At 36.5% G+C, this 20,386-nt stretch overlaps 1 protein-coding gene and 1 long non-coding RNA gene across 2 annotated transcripts in view; one reads left to right on the top strand and one right to left on the bottom strand.

Annotated features, from left to right (window-relative positions):
* The first annotated feature begins 1,487 nt into the window (after positions 1-1,487).
* The window catches only part of LOC308497055, a 322,003-nt gene continuing 303,104 nt past the window's right edge, over positions 1,488-20,386 (top strand). The window contains exon 1 of the long non-coding RNA XR_013993267.1: positions 1,488-1,702. This is a non-coding gene — a long non-coding RNA (uncharacterized lncRNA). The remainder of the gene's footprint in view (positions 1,703-20,386) is intronic.
* Positions 17,008-17,526, bottom strand: LOC308497054 (small ubiquitin-related modifier 2-like). Its single transcript, XM_081047117.1, has one exon. The coding sequence runs from the start codon at positions 17,436-17,438 to the stop codon at positions 17,151-17,153; it is 288 nt and encodes a 95-aa protein (XP_080903243.1). The 5' UTR covers positions 17,439-17,526; the 3' UTR covers positions 17,008-17,150.

Genomic DNA, 20,386 nt, shown 5'->3' with positions numbered 1-20,386 from the left:
AAAATTATTTTATTTTTTTCAATCTTTCCTTCTTTATTAGTCTTTAATTTTTTCCCAGAATTTTTTAATTAAAATTTATTGGAGGTGACGATGATTAATAAAGTTACATAACTTTCAGATATACAATTCTATAAAACATCATCTATATATCCCATTGTGTGTTCCCCACCCAGAGTCAGTTCTCTCTCCATATATTTGACCCTGTTTACCCTCATCTACCACTCCCCTGCCCCTTACCTTCTGGTAATCACTAAACTATTGTCTGTGTCTGTGAGTTTTTGCTTCTTTATTTGTTTGTCTTATTCATTTGTTGACTTCAGTTTTATATCCCACATGTCAGTGAAGTCATATTGTTCGCGACATTTTCTGACTTATTTTGCTTAGCATAATAACCTCAAGATCCATCCATGTTGTTGCAAATGGCACTATTTCATCTTTTCTTATGGCAGAGTACTACTCTGTCACATTAGTCTTTCATTTAGAAGAGGAGAGCAGCCTGTGAATAGGCATTTACAATCCAATTTTCACTATGATAATATAGGAAACTAAATGAAAGCTGGTGAAAAGATGAGGCCTTTTCAGGCCTCTAACAAATTATTTGGACAACGAGAAAAAGGAAATCCTCAGAAAAAAATGCTCATGGAGATTAAAACCATTCTTAGAAGCAATGTCAATTGTTCAATGTCACAGAACTGCTTGTTTATTCAGGGACATTCTAGTTTCAAATTAAGTGTAGATAATGACGGTGATTGGGTCACCAATGTTTTATTGTTAAAATCTTTTTTCCTTTAAAATTTCTTAGTGATTGAATTTGTAATAATGTGCACTACGAGTGATATATATGAAAAAAATTGTGTACATAAACATAAAATAACTAAACACAGAAAATAAGAATTTATGACAACACCAACACAACAAGTTGGTGGTTATTGAGGGATTATTGCATGCATTGTGTTACATTACATGTTGTGCTATACTATACATGAAAGAACAGTACATAGTGCATTGTTAGGTGAAACAAAACAATTTGTGGTATGTGATTCCTTCCTCTTTGGGTTGTCTTCACAATGGAAGAAAGGCTCAGAACAAACTGCTCTGGACTGTGTATCTTTAGACATTAGATACATGTTGTTTTACTTTTCTTTCTCATAGGAAAAGATAATAGTTTGTTTTTAGGGTTAGTGAAGAAAAACTATAAAAGGGCTTGGTTGAAAAGAGAGAAACGAAGAGGTAATGATCAAGTTAGGAGACAGGGGCTCACTGGTGGGGTACTCAGTACTATCCAGGGAAAACAGAGCAGAGCTTATGTGGTGTGATGGTTAATTTCATGTATAAACTTGACAGGGCCACAGCATGCCCAGATAGTTGATTAAACATTATTCTGAGTTTGTCTGTAAGGGCCTTTCTGGATGAGATTAGCATTTGAATCAGTGGACTAAGTAGAAGATTGCCCTCCCCAATGTGATTGGCTCTCACCCAGTCATTTGGAGGACTGAGTTGAACACAAGGTGAAAGAGAACTTACTCTCAGCCTGATTACTGAGCTGGGACAGTGGTCTTCTCCTGCCCTTGGATTGGGACTTACACCATTGATGGTCTTGGTCCTCCGGCCTTCAGACTTGGACTAGAGCTACACCCTTGGACTTCTTGGGACTCCAGCTTGCAGACTGCAGATCATGAGACTCGTCAGCTTCCATAATCATGTGAGCCAGTTCCCTCTTAGATAGATAGATAAAGATATATATAAAAATATATATATTTATATATAAAGATATATACATCTTTATTTATATATATTTATATTTATATATTATATATTTATATATTATATATTGTATATTTATATATTTATATATGGACAGATAAGGATGTATATATATATGTGTATATATATATATATATATATATATATATATATATATATATTTCTGTTTCTCTGGAGAACCTTGATTAATAATACACAGGGAAAATACTGAGTGGGAGCATGTAATGGATTAGAGATGTTTGAGATGTTTGCAGTAGTGGGCTTGCTTGGAGTGTGGAAGTACTTGTGATCTCCTTTGCCTTTTCTGTTCCAAGGCATGTTCTTTTGCTCTCCGTTACTTGCTTGGAATGTCTACTTTCACATAAGCTTGAACAAGGGAGTTAAACTTCCTCTAATCCAGGGTGTCCACACTGGCCCGGCGCGCCAACTGCGATCCATTTTTTATTGTCCCGCAGCAAATTCCAAAGATATATTTAGTTTACTTAAATAAACCAGGTGAGGCAATACGTACTTCACCTCAAGTGAGTGGCCCGGCTGTTTGTGTATTTTACCCCATATGGCCCTTGGTGAAAAACGTTGAAAAAAGTTTGGACACTCCTACTCTAATCCAAGAGATACCTGCTCTCCAGAGTCAAGGAAGAGGGGCTTGCGATAGGCAAAATGCTACAGTTTTATTCCTTGACCTTCAAATATAACTGCAACTATAATTAATTTATCTTAAATATGTGAATAAATTCAACAATGAAAGCAGATCATTTCATTTAGCAATAATTCAGTTTTTCATTTTAGATCTCAATGGCCTGTCACAAAGGCCTGATTGCAGTCATCACTCAACGATTATTACGGTGTCTCCCTTTATGTTTAGCTCCGATTTAATAAATGACACTTCATGTCATTTTCTTATTTTATGTTTTAGAGCCACAACCCTTTTTTTTTTGATACTCATTTACTCCCTTTAAGACTGAGTCTTAGGGTTCATTTAGAAATGTATCTGATAGATTGATTATAGTCCATTTGTTATGCTGGTGATTTCTATATAATATATACCTATTGCATGTGGGACACGAAAGGCTAGAGAGTTTGAATTTGACTTTCTCTCTTATCTGTGGGGAAAGGCTGCTTTTGGCATAAGTTTCTGGCTGATACTTTACCATTGCAAGTCTGGTCAGAGTGCCACATAATTTTTATTTCAATTTAATCTTTGTGACTAAAGCAAGATTTAGGATGAAGCAGATATGTCCTCAATAACCAGAGCACATGTGAATTTTCCTTCTTACTATGGGAATCAACTTTGCTGGGCAAAAATGGAAGGAGAACTCTGGTTACCAGTTTTCTGCTTTTGGGGATTTTACATTTTTAACTATTCATAAAATGAGCTATGAGGTAATAAATATGTTTAATTTTAAACATGTGTGGAGGACTAAAATTCCTACAGTGAAAAAAAAATTAAAATAACAATTTAATTGACTTTTTTGTTTTGTTTTGTTTTGTTTTTTTGGTTACTGAAGCAAAGACAGACCAATTACATAGTCAGCTTTGGTTAGGAAATTATTACCTGTACAACTTCCAGGAAAAGACAACGGTATCTTACGAAATGGAAGGTGTTACATGCCCTTCATTTAGTTTGTTGTTTAGTACAACTAAGCAAATCAAAACTGAGGAAGATTAATTTGATTTATATTCTTTTTAAAATTTATAAACACAAAGTTACATTGGTTACAAGGTTGAATGCTGTGAAGTATTGTTCTGGAGAAATCAATTTTTAATCTGGTTGAACAGGGACAGGCCAGCTTGCTGCACAAGATTTGGTTGTGCTCGGTCTCCATTCATTCTGCGTTTCCTGTGAGTCAGGCACTTTCTCAAATGAAGGGGATAAAGATGCATAAAATATCCATGCTTGAGAAGAGAATCGTTTTGTCAGGGAACTGGAACTAGTGTGGCAATGTCTTCTGCAAAAGGAGAAATGCAATATGAGTACTAAGGTGCCAGGTACCACAGGATAAGGGGCATCACCTGGGGGAGCCTCCAAAGAGGGGTGGAGGGCTCTTTGGAGGAGGAAACCTGAACTGCCCCTTTCGAAGCTGAGGGGTAGATTTAGGCCCAGAGGAAGAGATCACAATGGCAAAGGCATCTAGCCAAGAACCATGACCGGTGGGAGTGGGTGGACATTGCTCTTAGAGTTTACATCATGAGAGGGAAGTATTAGATGAAGCTGGACCAACAAGTGGGGTCAGGCTGGGAAAGTCCTTGCATACCATCTGGGAGCAATTGATGGAGTCTGTGGAGAAGCAAGACGTGATTAGATTTGCATTTTGGAATAACAAATACTGCTGGTGGTTTTATGAAAGCTGAATTTCAAAGGGAAAAAAAAAAAAACTGGAGTTAGGGTCCAAGTGAAGAAGGCTTGGATTTCAGTAACAGGGAGAGAAGAGGTAATATATTTTATTTAAAAAAAATGAGGTGGTAAAATCAGCAGATCCTGGTAATTGACTAAATGTTTGGTAAGAGAGAGGAAAAATAATAATACTAACAGTGACAACCATTATTAATTGTTATTTTTCTTTAAACTTCAGCATAAGTAGGATCAATGAGAAAATGCATTTGTCCCTTTATTATTTACTTATTTATCTCATTTGTTTTGTCCTTTAGAACTAAGGACCTAAGGAAGGAGACAGATAAGTGAATCAACGATTACCATATATTTTAAATTACAATACATTTTTACTAAGGCATTGAAAGATCTCAGAGAAGTAACCCTTACATAGCAGATGTTGTTACACATTCTACATACTATCTCATTTAATTGGTAAACATGATTATATCATTAGGGCAATTGGTGCTTGCTTAAGCAAATAACAGACTGCTGTCATTATTTAAACAGAAAAGAATTAAATGTCCATGATGGTTGAAATACACGTTCATCTAGAGGTGACTTATATGCTAACGTTTCAAACTTACTTGCTGTTTTTCAACTCACACAAACGCCTGTCTGCACACAGGCCTACAAGATTTATCTTTGTCACCAATGTCCCATCAGACATTTGAGGAATTTCATCAATGTCAGCCAAGAACAATTTGTAACATTGAATGAGTACAAGTTTGAAACTATCCCTCATGTAATTCAGTTTTTGCCGAGCTGGAAATGTGCACAGGATAGAAGGCAGAGCTCTATTACAGGATGACCAGGGCGACTGAAAACAGGGCAGGAAGGAAATTCTCAAAGGACATCTGGAAGCCAATTGCCTGCAATGCAGCACAGCCCTTGGCGGTTATGAAACCAACGAGGCAAACAGATCAAACTTAGGTACAGCAATCAGGGATGGGGCAGTAGGGAGGTTGCTCTGAGTTGCAGAACTAGAAAGCAAAGTATCGTCATAACAGGGCTGATTTTGTGTAAACCTCAGACGAAATATATTTCTTCTTGACCGCGGCCATGTTAACATCACAATAGCTTTACATCTGTTTAAATCACTGTTCTGAAATGTTGCTCAAGTTCTCTCACAAAGTTTCTGTTTGTAAGATGTAAAGAATTTCTTGATCTAAGTTTACAACAAAAGCATTATGTCCAAAGCATTGTGATTTCTTAGATACATTTCAGGCCTGGAGCTAATTCTCAAAAGAGTAATTTTTCCCAATACTATATATGATAAAAAATAAGGCCTAGACAGAGATGGAGAGGTGGGAAAGCATTTTCTTTTTCCTCTGAAGTTTTTGGGATATCTCTGTATGGTTAGAATGGATCAGAAAATTAAAGAAATAAAGGAAGACAGAAATGCTGGCATGAGAACCTCGTTTGCTGTGATTCCATCTCAGCATGAAATGAGGTCTCATAATTCCCTCGAGGTCCCTTCATGAGGAGTCTGGTACACTTGTCCTTCTTACCTTCCTAGCTTTGTTAGGACCCAGCAATGTGCCCACACAATATATTACAGCCTCCAGCTTCAGTTCTTCCATCTGTAGAATGGGGTTGACAAAAGTACCATTTTATTGGTCTGTGGTGAGGTTTGAATGAACTAACCTATGTGCCCCACACATCATAAACACTAGATAAGTATTTGTTATTATTACCGTATGTACAATGAAGAGGGTTAATAATTTTCACTGTTCCATCTAGCTCAGCGCAGAGTTCTATAGCAGAGCTTTAGTTTGTGTTATTTCCAAAACAGTAGAAATTTCCATATTGTGCTAGAATGACTGTAGGTGTTTGAATAAGTGATCGATAAGATTAAAATCTTATGAACTAATAAATGAAGTAGTCACTAATAAGTCTACTTATTAAGTTTGTTTCCTGAAGGCTGAAAAGGGGACTTATTCCCTTGCTTTGTTTGATATAAACCTCCCCTTTGTGTAAATATTTGAAGAAAATGAATTACATTTATGCATTTTAGTATAAGATGAAAGCAGTTTAGTTTTATAAAATACATCGCAAAGTGATCAGTTTTAAGACAATGCTTATACTTTTTTCAATGACTAAAAATTCCTTGGCAAAGAGGCAAATGTGCCATTTTGTTTTGAGTTTTATTACTTGGTATAAAAACTATGAGTACTGCCGATACAATCACAGAACATTTTAATAAAAGAAAAGAAAAACAAGGAGTGGATTAAGCTATCCATTAATGCAGTGTCTGTGTCCACTCATTTTTTCTCCTAAAAGCAAACAATCCATTTTAGAGCCTGCGGCTACCTGGCCAAAGGGATTCATTATCCCATGATTATTATGGGAATTTGGACAGCTCCATAAATTCAGATACTGAAATGTGTCATGACATGAAAGTGATTTCAGGAGCAAGGGATTATTTTTCTGTGTGCAGTGTCTGGCTTTTATTTCTAGAACAGGCATTTAAATTGGTCATGTAGGAATTCATATCTTCATTGGTGATGTCTATAAGAAAAATGAAAAAGAATTCTGTTATCACCCCACTGATGAACAGAGAAATTGTTTTCAATGAGCAAAGTTATTAGAATTATGTTTTTTTTTTCTTTATTCTGTCTGCTCTTTTATGATTTTTGGTGGAGAGGGCCAAATTTGGACAAGTTAGCAAAATAATCATTTAGGACTTGCTTCTAGCTTTCTTTACATCTAGCTTTCTTAAAAAAAAAAAAAGGAGTCTTTAGACTTAATGGTGAACATTTATCAGGTCTTCTTTATCCATTTTAGATTGCACGTTATTTTCATAAACTGCGGTTTCAGCTGGATTCCAATTTTCAGCATTTAGGTAAGAGGATGACTATGTAGAGAGTAAAGATTTGTGTATGTTTCTAAAAAGATATTTTAGAAGCCAAAGAGGACTGTTTTTATTTAGTATAAGGAAATGTTTCATACAGTTTTCGACTTCAGATTCTAAATGAAGCTGTAATTCTTTCTCATTACTCTTGACATTTATCCTGGATTGAGGCTGTCACTGACTGCTATAATATTCTCCATTTCATGCGTGTCTAAACTAGAATCCCTACTATCCCTACCTGTTAGACATTATGGTGGAGCCACATAGGTCTCATTTATAGCAGTTGTCACAGTTACAAATTCAGTTTTGTTATTATGCTATTAATATCTATCTTGCTCATTAGGATGTGAACATCTAAAAGTAGAGAGCTGTGGCCCATTTTGCTAACCATTACAATCCAACCCATAACACACACACACACACACACACACACAGAGAGAGAGAGAGAGAGAGAGAGAGAGAGAGAGAGAGAGAGAGAGAGAGAGAGAGTTCTTGAAATAGTGACTGAATGAATTAAATGAATCTGCCATAAAAGTTCATGTGGGTTTTCCTACAAACCAAAAAACAAATGTTGAAAATCATATAAAGCATTGCTTTTTACAGAAGATGCTGAAGTTGGCTAATAGTGATCTAAAAAAATAAATCCCGCTATCTGAAAGTAGCATCTGCATTAAAAGAAAATCTGTGTCAAAGTAGTATAAGTATTAATAAATATAAGTGTGTTTTTCAGAAAGAAGGGCTAAAATTCAGCAAGTGCTTTCTTCCTAAGGGAAATATACAGTTTCTGAAAGCATCAATTTCCTATATTAGTGTAACTTCTTAGCATGACATGATACTAACTTAAAAGCTGTTGCCTTTCTTAAAGGATTTTAAGTTACCACCTTGCCAGTCATCTATATTCCTCAGCGCCCTATAATAACATGGTCATGGAAATTAGTGTTTCATGCTTCCAAGTGTGCAGTGACAGTGAACATGCCACAGTGGTGAAGAGCATGAGTTTAAGGAAACTGTCAAAAGTTCAAGATGTTAGCTAGACTGCAATAACATAGCTGCCTTCTTTTTGCCTCCATTTCACAGTACTTCTGTAAATTCTTTGACAGGGATGTACATGTAGAAAGCCAAAATGGATTTCTTGAAAATAATCTAGGCAGTGATAAAGTCACTGGACCCAGATTTATTTTTACTATAATTGGAAAAAAAACAAACACCTTTTTTTTTGTTTTGGAAAAAGAAAAAAACTTTTTGGAAAAAAAAAAGTGATCTGAAACTCTTTGTTTGTCTAGGATTTACCTTTACTACTCCCATAATTTTATCTAGAAATGTGTAACGTGAATTTTTTGTGTTTGCCTTTTATTTAAAAAAATTTTTTTTACTTTTAAAAATCTCAAGCAAGAATAGGGTTTATAAAAGTGGAAGATCAGTTTAAGAATCACTTTTAGAGAAATAGAGGAGGCAACGTGAGCACACCGACTGTACTGAAATCTCAAATCCTCAGGGAATGAGGCTGATGATTCAATCTCTTCAGAACAGCCCTTCTTATAGGGCTTAATCCTGTCAGCAAATGTGTCTTACAGATGACAGCTTTGCAGGAAGGAGGGGCAAACCACTCTTCAGTGATACTCCTATGAACTTCCCTCCAAGTATCATGGATTTGGGCAGTTTCCCCATAGCTAACGCCCCAGGTGGCTAAGAGTGGGTATTCAATGCTTCATTCCTCATGTGTTCTTCTGAAGCCTTAGCAGTGCTTTGATTTCATGTTGCATTGAGTGGGGAGCCAAACACATCATTCAGTTGTCTCACTAGGCTTCATGACTACCTGTGGACATTCCAATAAGTGCTACAAGAGTCAGGGACTGAGTGAACCTATTTGTTCATTCTACATCTAGTATGCATCTACTGTATTCAGTTCTCTACCAGACAGTATGACACAAGGAAGTATAAAGTCTTCTTCGCATCCCCTGGTATCTTACAGATACCAATACCTACTTTTGTGTGAGCGATACCAGACATTCAAGGCCCTATGTTTGTGCCAAATTTCTATTTCCAGTCTTAACTTACATTTCTTTTTTTAAAAATTATTATTATTAGTTTCAGGTATACAAAACAATCTAATAGTTAGGCATTTATACCCCTCATAAAGTGATAACCCCCTCTTCCAATCTACTACCTCTCTGATATCATATGTAGCAGTTACAATTCCACTGACTCTATTTCTTATACTGTACTCCAGATCCCAGGAACACACACACACACACACACACATATAATTATTCTTCAGCTTCAGGTGTACACTGCAGAGGTCAGGCACCTACACCGTCCAGGAAGTGGTCTCCCTACTAAGGCAAGTGTCCATCGGATACCCTACAAAATCTTTACAACATTATTGATTATATTCCCCAAACTGTCTTTCATATCCCTGTGGCAATCTTGTGATTACCCACTGTGCTTTCTAATCCCCTCACCTTCTTTCTCCCTCATCCCCACCACCCCTCCCATCTAGCAACCCTCAGTTCTTTCTCTATATCTCTGAGACTGTTTCTGATAATCAACTTATATTTCTGATTAGAACACTATGTAACAAGAGCAAGAACAACTGCAGTGAAAATAATAATAGCAATAATAAGTAAAATATAACAAGTACTTACTAAGAAACATTTAACATCTGTGTGAATGTTTCTTAATTCTATGAGATAGTTCTATATTATCACATTTGACAGAAGAAACAATTGAACCCTAGAGAAGTTAAATAACTTATCTAAGGCCACACATATAATACATAGCAGGGCTTAAGTGTTAGCCCTTGTCAGGTAGTCTCTGGGGCCACAGTGGGTGGTCTGGTTGTCTGATCTTGGGAAAATTATTTAGCCTCTCTGGACCTCAATGACCTCATGTGTTAAATAGGAATACTGATAATACCTAAATCATAAGGTTGTGAGTATTTTATTAGCTGATACATGTGGACTTAGTGCTTAGCAAATGGTAACTATTACTGTTATTATTTTGATCAGACTATTTGCTCCTCAAACTTACCTATGGATTTTTCTGCATAGCATGCTCATATTTGCAACCTTTTACTTATACTGTCTCCTCAACCTACACTCCCCAGAAATTCTTTACTGTTTTTTTTTTTCTTTTTCTTTTTCTTTTTTTTTTTTTAACCTACCATACCAAATTCACTGTACTTTTCAGGGTTGAGATTTCTTCTTTGAAATGTCATCTCAAAGATTCTCTTCTCTAAAGAAATGATTCTTTGCTTTCTGTCTCTTTTGCATTTGTTTACATATCAACCACATAGAAGTGAATATGAACATATTATACTATTGGAGGGACACGGGGAAAAAGACTATGCCTTGGACTTGTCAATATTCCTCAAAGTCTAGCATTGTGCTCCTACAAACCAAGTATTTCTTAAAAAATAAAGAACAGATTAATTTTTTCTCACTTTTAAAATATCATTATTAAGATATTGCTAACATACAATATTATATTAGTTTCACATGTACACAATAGTATTCAACATTTATATACTTAAGGGATCACTGTAAGTCCGGCAACCACCTGACACCATACTACTCTATTACAATATTATTGGCTATATATCCCAGGTGGTACGTTACATTCCCATGACTTATTTGTTTGATACTTGGTAATTTGAACCTCTTATTCTCTTTACCTTTCTCCCTGCTTTTTAATATTTCAGTTACAGATGACATTCAATATTATTTTATATTAATTTCAGGTGTATAGCTTAGTGGTTAGACTTTTATATAATTTAAGAAATAATCCCCCTGACTAGTCTAGTACTCACCTGGCACTGTACATAACTTTTACCATATTGTGAACTATATTCCTTATGCTTTACTTGACATCCCGATGAATATTTCGTAACTACCAATTTGTACTTAGTGCCTTTACCTTTTTTTCCTCCTGCCCCCAAACCCTTTCCCATCTATCAAATGTAGTGTACATCTGACACCATACATAGTTATTACGATATCATTGACTATATTCCTTATGCTACACCATACATCTCCATGACTACTTTGTAACAACCAATTTATAGTTCTTAATCTCTTCTTCTTTTTCACTCATTTCCAACCACTATCCCATCTGGCAACCATCAATATACATTCAGCTACCCTGCCTTTTGATTGGAGCATTTAATCTATTTACATTTAAAATAATTGTTGATAGATAGTTATTGCCATTTTATTATTCGTAAGTATGTATGTATGTATGTATGTATGCATGTATGTATGTATGTATGTATGTGTGTATTTATGTATTTAGTCTTGAAGAAGTCCCTCTAACATTCCTTGTAATACTGGTTTGATGGTAATGAACTCTTTTAGTTTTTTTCTTGTCCAGGAAGCTCTTTATCTGTCCTTCAATTCTACATGATAGCTTTGCTGGGTCAAGTAATCTTGATTGTAGGACCTTGCTTTTCATCACTTTGAATATTTCCATCCAATCCCTTCTAGCCTGCAAAGTTTCTGTTGAGAAATCAGCTGACAGTCTTATGGGAAATCTCTTGTAGGTAACTAACTGCTTTTCTCTTGATTCTTTTAAGATTCTCTTTTTGTCTTTAAGCTTTGGCAATTTAATTTTGATGTATTTTAGTGTTGGCCTCTTTGGGTTCATCTTGTTTGGGACTCTACATTTTCCAGGGCTTATATATCTATTTCCTTTGCCAGGTGAGGGAAGTTTTCAGTCATTGTTTCTTCAAATAAGTTTTTAATTCCTTGCTCTCGCTCTTCTTCTTCTGCTACCCTTGTGGTGCGAATGTTGGTATGCTTGATGTCCCAGAGGTACAAAAAACTCTCCTCATTTTTTTTGTTTTTTGGATTCTTTTTTTTTCTTTTTTCTTTTTGCTGGTCTGATTGGGTGTTTTCTGCTATCTTATCTTCTAAGTTGCTGATTCAGTCCTCTGCTTCATCTAATCTACTGTTGATTCCCTGTAATGTAGTCTTCATTTCATTTATTGTAGTCTTTATTTCTGACTTTATTTTTTTTTATGATTGTTATGTCCAGTTTTATATTTCCTATCTGTTTGTTGAAGTTTCCCTGAGATCACTGTACATCCTTATAACCAGTGTTTTGCACTCTGCATCAAGTAGATTGCTTGTCTCCACCTTGCTTAGTTCTTTTTCTGGAGCTTTGTTCCATCCTTTTATTTGAGAAATGTTTCTTATTATCCCTATTTTCTGCCTCCCTGTATTTGTTTCCATGTAGGGCTGCTATGACTCCTGGTCTTAGTAGAATGGCCTTATGTAGCAGATGTCCTGTGAGATCCAGTGGTGCATTTTCCCTGGTCACCTTAACTGGGTGCTGCAGGTGTGTCCCTTGTGTGGGTTGTGTGTGCCTTCCTATTGTAATTGAGACTTGATTGCTGTTTGCATGTCAATGGAAGGGATTGACCCTCCGGCTAATTGGTTGGAAGTGCTGGCCATGACTACAGTGAAGAAGTTATGCTTCAGACCCTACAGAGCAGATCTGCCTCAGTAGGTCTATAGTACCTGCCCAGTCTGCCCTTTGGTTGTGTTGTCTTTGGAGGTGGCTGGGTGATTTTCAGGCCCAGTCCAAATCTGGCCACTGGGCCTACCAGCCCTGGGGTCTCTTAGGAGGGGAACCACTGCAGGCCAAGTTCAGCAGCAGACTGTGCCCAGCCTGGGGCCCTCGGCATGAGACACAAAGCATTCCAGAGATGGCCACTGCCTGCACTGTGCTTGGAGGTGCCTTAAGAGGCCAAGCTGCAAACCAAGGCTGGCTGTTACTAGTGCTGGGCTTAGGGCTGCTCAGCCAGAGGTATGGGACATTCCAAAGCCAGATGCTTCTATTTAGGTTTTATGAACTTTTGAGAGATTTTTATGAAAGTCCTCATCATGAGCTAAGGCAGGCTATTTATATGCAAAAGACACTGGAAGTTGCTTAGGTATGCCCAAAAGTTTGGTGGGGTATGGTCTCAGGGAATTAGTAGGGTGAGAGATTGATGGAGATTCAGATAGGGCAGCCACCTGTGTCTGCATGCAGGGAGGTGGAGGGCTCAACAACAACAAAAAACAATGGCTTCTCCCAGTGTATCCATTCAAGAGAAAGCTGTCCCTCCAAGTATTACCCCGAGGCTAGACAATTCATTTCCTCCTTGTGTGTCCCTGGTGCCTTTTGAGCTGCTATCCCAGTGTTGGAGGTCAGAACCAGTGATCCCATTAGTGAGTAAGTACCTGTGGGGTCCCTTTAAGAGGAGCACCTGGAAATGTAGCTTCTCTCTCTCTCACTCAGCCATAATATCTGCTGGTTTTCATAGCCCAAGGTTGTGGAGACTTCTCTCTTTAGCACTGGGACCTTGGGCTGGGGATGGCTGTGACCCCTCACAACTTCAGGCAGCGTCTTGTGCAGGTGAGATATCCCTCCTGATTTTAATGGTCACATGTGGGTCAGGGATCAGCCCAGTTCATGTCTCTACCCCTTCTCCCAGTTTTGAAGTGGCTTCCTTTGTATGTCCTTAGTTGTAGGGCTTTGGTTCAGCTAGGCTTCAGGCAATTCTCAATAATGGTCATTCTGTGGTTTAGTTGTAGTTGATGTTGTCCTGAAAGGAAGTGAGCACAACATTTATATACTCTAACATCTTGAGAATAGATTAATTTTTAAATGCAGGAAATCTCTGTGATGGTCTGTTCTTGCCTATTAGGTTGAGATAAAGGAGGAAGCAATATGGGAAAGGAAGGGTACTAACGAGCTTAATGATGGCCCAAGAAGAGTCAATAAAAGAATCAAAGTGAGAAGGCTAAGCTTCAATTTTCTGCCTTAAATCTGGATTGAAATTGATTTTTAAAGTTGAGTGTACTTTAGAATGGTCCAGTGATTAGATGGGATAGGTAATTTGGGTATTACTTGGATATTTTTCTTTCTACTCACTAATATCTCTCCATGCTTTCCACTAGAGTAAAATTGCATTACTGAACATTTATTTCTTTGGTTAGGACACTGTCCTCAAAAAAGACCAATACCTGATTATAGAATTATAGAAGGTTGCTAGAGGGGTTAGTCATATATTTTATATATATGTATAGTATAGTATAGTATATATGCATGCATATATGTATAGATATATGTGTATCTGTGTGTACGTATTCTTATTCCAGAAAATATTTATAATGGCTTATATGTGACAAAGAAACAGAAACATAGCTTGACAATGAGGCAAAAGAAGACAGAAAAACAAATCAAAACATTAAAAAAAAATTTTTTTTCTCAAGATCTTTAAAATTATAGAAATACCCCCTGGATTTTTTTTTTTCATTAAAAAAATAATAAAACATTGTGATGCAATTAACATCAATCTTGACACCAAGTTCCTATTTGATTTATCACTGTGCTTAACTGGGATCTTCTTTTAGTGGACCTCAATATAGACTGATGAGGTCATAGTATTCTAACTCAAGAGAAATTCTGCAGAGGGCTGTTATGGTGTCAGTGATGTTCAAAGATCTTTGCTGATCCATTGTTGATCCACTGCCATTTTCATTTAAAAACAAAACAAACAAAACAGAAACCTGGAAGAATGGGTGGACCAGATGTCCTCTGAGAAAACTGTCTTGAATAAAAAAATTTCTCGACTGAATTCTGAAGGTTCATAGGTCACATGTATACAGTTCCATGCTGCCTTGGCAGGAAATGGGGCATAAGCATAGTTTCTGTGTCTTCACTGAAGCTGAGGAACTAACCAAGGGCACAAGTTTAGTTAGAAAATTATCCCTTATTTGTTTGAGATTATCTTAACTAATTTGACTAGGTCAAGATCTTGCTTAAATTGATTATTTTAAGTTTGTTCTATTGAATAGGTAAATAGATGTCAGAAGTCTGAAGATTTTAGTCTTTATGGCATAGATAAAATAGATTAGCTTAAAAATACTTTAAGGCACATGTAAATTGATATTCCTCAATGTCCCATTAAATATCTCAATGTTACTTTGTAGCAAATGGTTGAAAAATTAACATTAAAGTAACAAAATGTTATCTTGTTAAATAGAATCATTATTTACGATCTGCCTGAAATAGGGAATGTCATCCTGGGATTTTATTGCTAGAATATTTGCTGTTTAATAATTTTTATTTGTAATTATTTAGGTAGCAGAATTAGTTATATGCTCTAACAACGCTGATTATAAATAATAAAAAAACGTAACAAATATGAACTGAATATAACAGTTTTATTTTCTTTGAAGCAGGAACAGTTTATAAACATTCAAAAGTAGTATCAGATAATGAATCAAGTTTAAAATAAAGAAGTCAGAATATCATCTCAAGTTCTTCAGTTGTAAATTTTAACATCTCTGCAAGAAGGTTACTATAGTCTGGACTTTCAGCAAGGAGTTAAGCATAACATGATGTTCAGGTGTCAGTTACCAGGGTCTAGGCTAAAAACACATAGTGTTATTCATAAATGATTCTCATGCACAAAGCCAAAGGCTAAGGGAAGGCCAATAAAAACTGCAAATAATCTGCTATTTGTTTCTGATACATCTTACCACATTCAGTCATTCACTGATTCAACAAGTATTTGTTGTGTACGTATTGTAGGCAAGAGATGTTCTACTCACTGAACATATACCATGAGCAAAGTAGTAAGATAAGCAGAAGAACATATTTAAAGTCTGCCTTTTGCTCAAGCAAATATTGGCTTGCGCTTTGCAAGCTTGATGTTTGCCATTTATTAACTGAACAAACATTTATTAAGACACTCTGCTAAGGGATGAACTAAAAACAAGAAGGAGATATCCTGTCAACTCAGGGAGGAAAAATAACAGATAAGCAAATATAAATACATTTTATTATGCTTATTAAATAAAATTCAAATTTACTAAAATATCAGGAATAGTGTTCTGTATTAGAAATAAAGTTGGGGAGGAGTAAGTATGTGTCACTGCCAAAATAAAGTTACTGGGAAAATCCTGCCTGAGAGAATAACATTTAAGCTGGTAGTCAAAGATGAGAAAGATACAGCCATGTGAACCGTCAGAAGTGAGCATGCCAGGAAGATGGCAAAGCATGTGAAAAGCAAGGCCTGGTTGAAGAATAGTGAATGAGAAAAGTGGTTCAGGACATGTTGGGAGATGGTGATGGGAGCTACTGACATGGCTTTCTTTTCTCACATCCAGTATATCCTTCTACCTGAAATGTGGGAAATGGATTGAAGAAGGGCAAAGCAGAAAATGCAGATCAAGAGAAAGAAAGAGAGGAGGTGGGAGGTTCAGTTTATAGTGGTGTATTAGTTCAGATAAGAGGTGGCAGTGATCTGGACTAGGTTGTGGCATAGATATGGCAAAAAATGCATTCTAGATATTTGTAGAAGGACGGACATATAGGACTAACTAAAGATTGCATATGGAGGATGAGGAAAAGGAGGGAGTCGAGTGTGTCAACAAACTTTTGGCACTGAGTGAATAGTGGTGTAAGTGCTGAGGTATAGAAGAGATCTTAGCTGTGTGGAGGAGAAACAGGTTTTGGGTTATAGTAGTCATTGGTGATGATCACAAAATTTGATCCTCTCTTTTTTTTTTTTTTAACAAGAAGTTTATTTAAACAACAAGACGCTTGACTTGAAGGGAAAACTATCTAGGATTCATTTCTTTTAGAGTAATTTATCCCTACTTAAAGACAGATTGTCCTACATGTAACAGCTATGTACAAAAAAGTTATAAAACTGTCCTTGGTTTTACAATGATAAATGAAAAACATTAAAATTCTCCAATCGAACAAGGTATGCAAGGATTTTTATGTTGTTCTCTTTTTGTTAAACAGTGAGAGCAAAATAACTTACTGGAATATAAAGATAAGAGCTGAATGAGCATGCCACTAATGGAGAAAGGGGGTATTTTCACAGAGCCAGTATTTTTCCCCATCCCATCTCCATTTGATGTCGATAAAAACATACCATTGGCCATTTAGTTAAAAAAAAAGCAAAAAAAAAAAAAAGCAAATGCTGTGCACATACATCCGTTACTTTATGTACAATAAAGGAATGGGGAAGGGGAAAATGAAAGAATAGAGAAAACTATACTGTAGTAGTCAGGATGTGGTGGAACCAAACTGTGGTTTTCTAATTGAGACTGTCTTGGTCTGGAGGAGCAGAGTTCTGGAGTAAAGTAGCAAGTTCCCTTTTTAGTAGACACCTTCTGTCTGCTGCTGAAACACATCAATTGTATCTTCATCCTCCATTTCCAACTGTGCAGGTGTGTCTGTTTCATTGATTGGCTGCCCGTCAAATCGGAATCTTATCTGCCTCATTGACAAACCCTGTCGTTCACAATACGCTTTCATTAGTTTACTAAGTGGTGTATGCCTCTTAATCTTAAATTGCACCACAGAACCATCCTGCCCCGCCACCTTCAAATTAATATGATCGTTGTTTTCAGTCTTGACTCCTTCCTTGGGCTTTTCGTCGGCCATGGCGAGCGCTGGAGTCTCCTCAGCTGCCTCTTCACAAAAGAGGTACCAGGTCCGCACCGAAGGAGCACACAAGCAGCACCAGGAGCGGCAGAAGGATCCTCTCTCTTCTTCCAGACACATACATAACTCACACATAGGCAGGTGATTTGCCTTGATAAATCAAATGGGAATGTGAATATGAGTGTGTCCCTTCTGGGCAGAAGCTTTAGGAGCCAGTGAGATCTTTCAACATTTTCTTTTCTCAGTCAGTAATCAGTTGGGTAGGAAATTTTAGAAGAAATTTAACTAGAAATTAAATCATGGGAGTTATCAGCCTTCAGATAGTAGTGAAAACCACGGACAAGCTTGAGGTTGCTTTAGTCGCGAATACAAAGAAAGAAAAAAAAGATTTATCTATAAGAAAATCCCATATTGATATTAGGGTAGGCAAGCTGGAATTGTAAAGGAGCAGTGAAAGAGTTGGAAGAAAGTCTGGAGAACATGGTGTCTTAATCCTGTATAGCTGCCATTGCAAAGTACCACAGACTGTGTGGCTTAACAACAGAAATTTATTTTCTCACAGTTTTAAAAGCTGGAAGTCCAAAATCAAGATGCCAGTATGGTCAGTGTTTGGTGAGGGCTCTCTTTCTGTCCCCAGAGGCCTACTTTGTCCTCTCATGGCCTTTCCACGGAGCACATGTGGGGGGCGGGGGAGAGAGAGAGAGAGAGAGAGAGAGAGAGAGAGAGAGAGAGAGAGAGAGAGAGAGAGATCGATCTGGCGTATCTTCTTATATGGACCATAACCCTATCGGATTAAGGCCCCACCCTTATGATCTCATTTAACCTTAATTACTTCCTTAGAGACTCCATCTCTAAATACACTAGGGGTTAGGTCTTCAACATATTAATTTTGGGTGGGTACATATATTTAGTCCATAACAGATAGTACAGAGAAAACCTTTCAGGAACTAAGGAGTAGTCAGCTGTTTCAGTTTCTACTTGTATGTAGCTGAATGAGAAATGGTTATTGAATTTAGTAACATATAGGTAACTGATGACCTTGGTACAATCCATTTCAGTGGAGTAGTAAGGGAGAAAGGCCCATTGAAATGAACAGAATAATAAGTGGAAATTGTTGATCAGATATAATGAGTAGGCGATATAAACACATGGCCCTTAAGAGGTGCAGAGAAATGTGAGAGAATCTGGAACAAACAAAAAAAATCAAGGTTTCTTCCTTTTCCCCTTTATTTTATTTATGGTAGATAGTAGAGCTTGTGTGAAAAAAAACACGATTCAGTAACTACTTCTGAGTACTCAGAAGTAGTCTAAGAGAGTCTTTGAAAGGCGAAGATGGGAAGATTCTTCATTGGCTAAGAAATAGGATACTTTCTCTATTTTTACAAGAGGAAAGAAATAAGGTCTGGGTTAACAAAGTAGAAACTAGTAAGATCAGATACTGTCTAAGGATTGTCTCAGTGAAGTACTAGGAATGTGCTCAGCAGAAACAAGGAAATGTAGAATTTTGGGAGTGAGAAAAAAAAACATGAGACAGTCTTTCCAAGGAGTGGAGTAAGTTTCATCACAGATAAGTAATTATTGAAGCAGGGTTATAAAGATAACCAGTAGAACAAAACATGCACACTTTTCTAAATACCAAGGATATATCAAAGAGATGGGAAGAAGGTGATTTTATTAATGCTATTGAGGAATGAATCTGGACCCTTGACTAGTGTTGAGTCACATTTTGTGTGATTTTATTCAGCAATTTTCAGCTGTATGAGTGTGGACATAGAGAAGTCAGGTGATCATTAGATTAATGGCTACTTCTTATTTTGCGAGTGACTGAGATTAAGGGAAAAAAACAAAGAGTGAGTGTGTTTATAAGAAGTTAATTATAATAGAAGGCCATGAATTCCAGAAGAAAAGAAATCATAAAGAAGAAAAGAAAAGAAGATATAATGGAAAGGTTAATGGATTGGAAGTCTTCCTGGTGATGAGCTGTTTTCATGGGAAGACTTATACAAGATATTTAAATAATAAAAACTAATGACACAATAAAATCTTTGATTTTGAGAGTGAAGCAGTTTTAGTGCAGGACAAATAGCAAATAAATCTCAGGTGTAAAATCTGGTTGATTTAGTGAATGAAATAACAGACTATAATCTTGGTATAGAAGGTGACTGACCTTTCTGAAAGTAAAATGAAGTAAATCTTGGGTCTACATGCCTGTGGAGTTAATAAAGTTCCAAAAGAAGCAAATCATATTTTCAAAGTTATTTTTTCTCTGCTTAAAATATTTAAATCAATATTATATTATAGCAGACTCTAAAGAGGCCCCACCCATAAAGTAATTGCTACATATAAAAATGGTAATTGTTGATCTTTATTTGAAGAACTGGTTTCTAGACCTCCACCACTAAATTCAATAGATTGATTTATCAAGTAACCATTTCCCCCCAAATGCACTCATTATAGAATCTACCAGCCTGGCTGAGGTTCTCCTTCAGGGTTGGAAAAACTTATAATAAACTTAAATTTCAAAAGGTCTTGGATGGACACTTTTAAATTTTGTTTTACATGGCACCTTACTAATCTTGTTAAAGATTTGTTGGCTGAGTACTCAACAAGTCAAACTAGGTGTTGGGAAATTTCCGTCTGTGTTTGTAATTTAAAACTGATTATAAGCTAGTCTCAATCTGCTATTGGGAAGAAGGGAGGGAAATTCACGCTGGAGGCATCTGAGGCAGTTCAAAAGTTCTCAGTCCAAACGAGTTCCCCAGAAAAGTTCAAAAATTTCTCATTGTCCCTCCTCTTTTCAGCCCTTGTTCCTAGAAATTTATCTTTGACTATTTTAGAAGTTAGCCCCAACTCATCTTAGGTCACCTGATTCAGAATTTGTAAATTTAGTGGGTATAATTTATCCATAATTAAAGTTATCAATCTTCAGATCTACTAAATCCTACATT

This window comes from Rhinolophus hipposideros (genome assembly GCF_964194185.1).
Source record: "Rhinolophus hipposideros genome assembly, chromosome: 4".
NCBI lineage: Eukaryota > Metazoa > Chordata > Mammalia > Chiroptera > Rhinolophidae > Rhinolophus > Rhinolophus hipposideros.
The sequence above is the reverse complement of the archived record's forward strand: the minus strand, read 5'-3'. Positions and strand labels throughout refer to the sequence as shown.

Bases quoted from the DNA above. Each gene is read 5' to 3' on its own strand.
- LOC308497054 (XM_081047117.1), bottom strand. From the start codon at position 17,438: ATGGCCGACGAAAAGCCCAAGGAAGGAGTCAAGACTGAAAACAACGAT.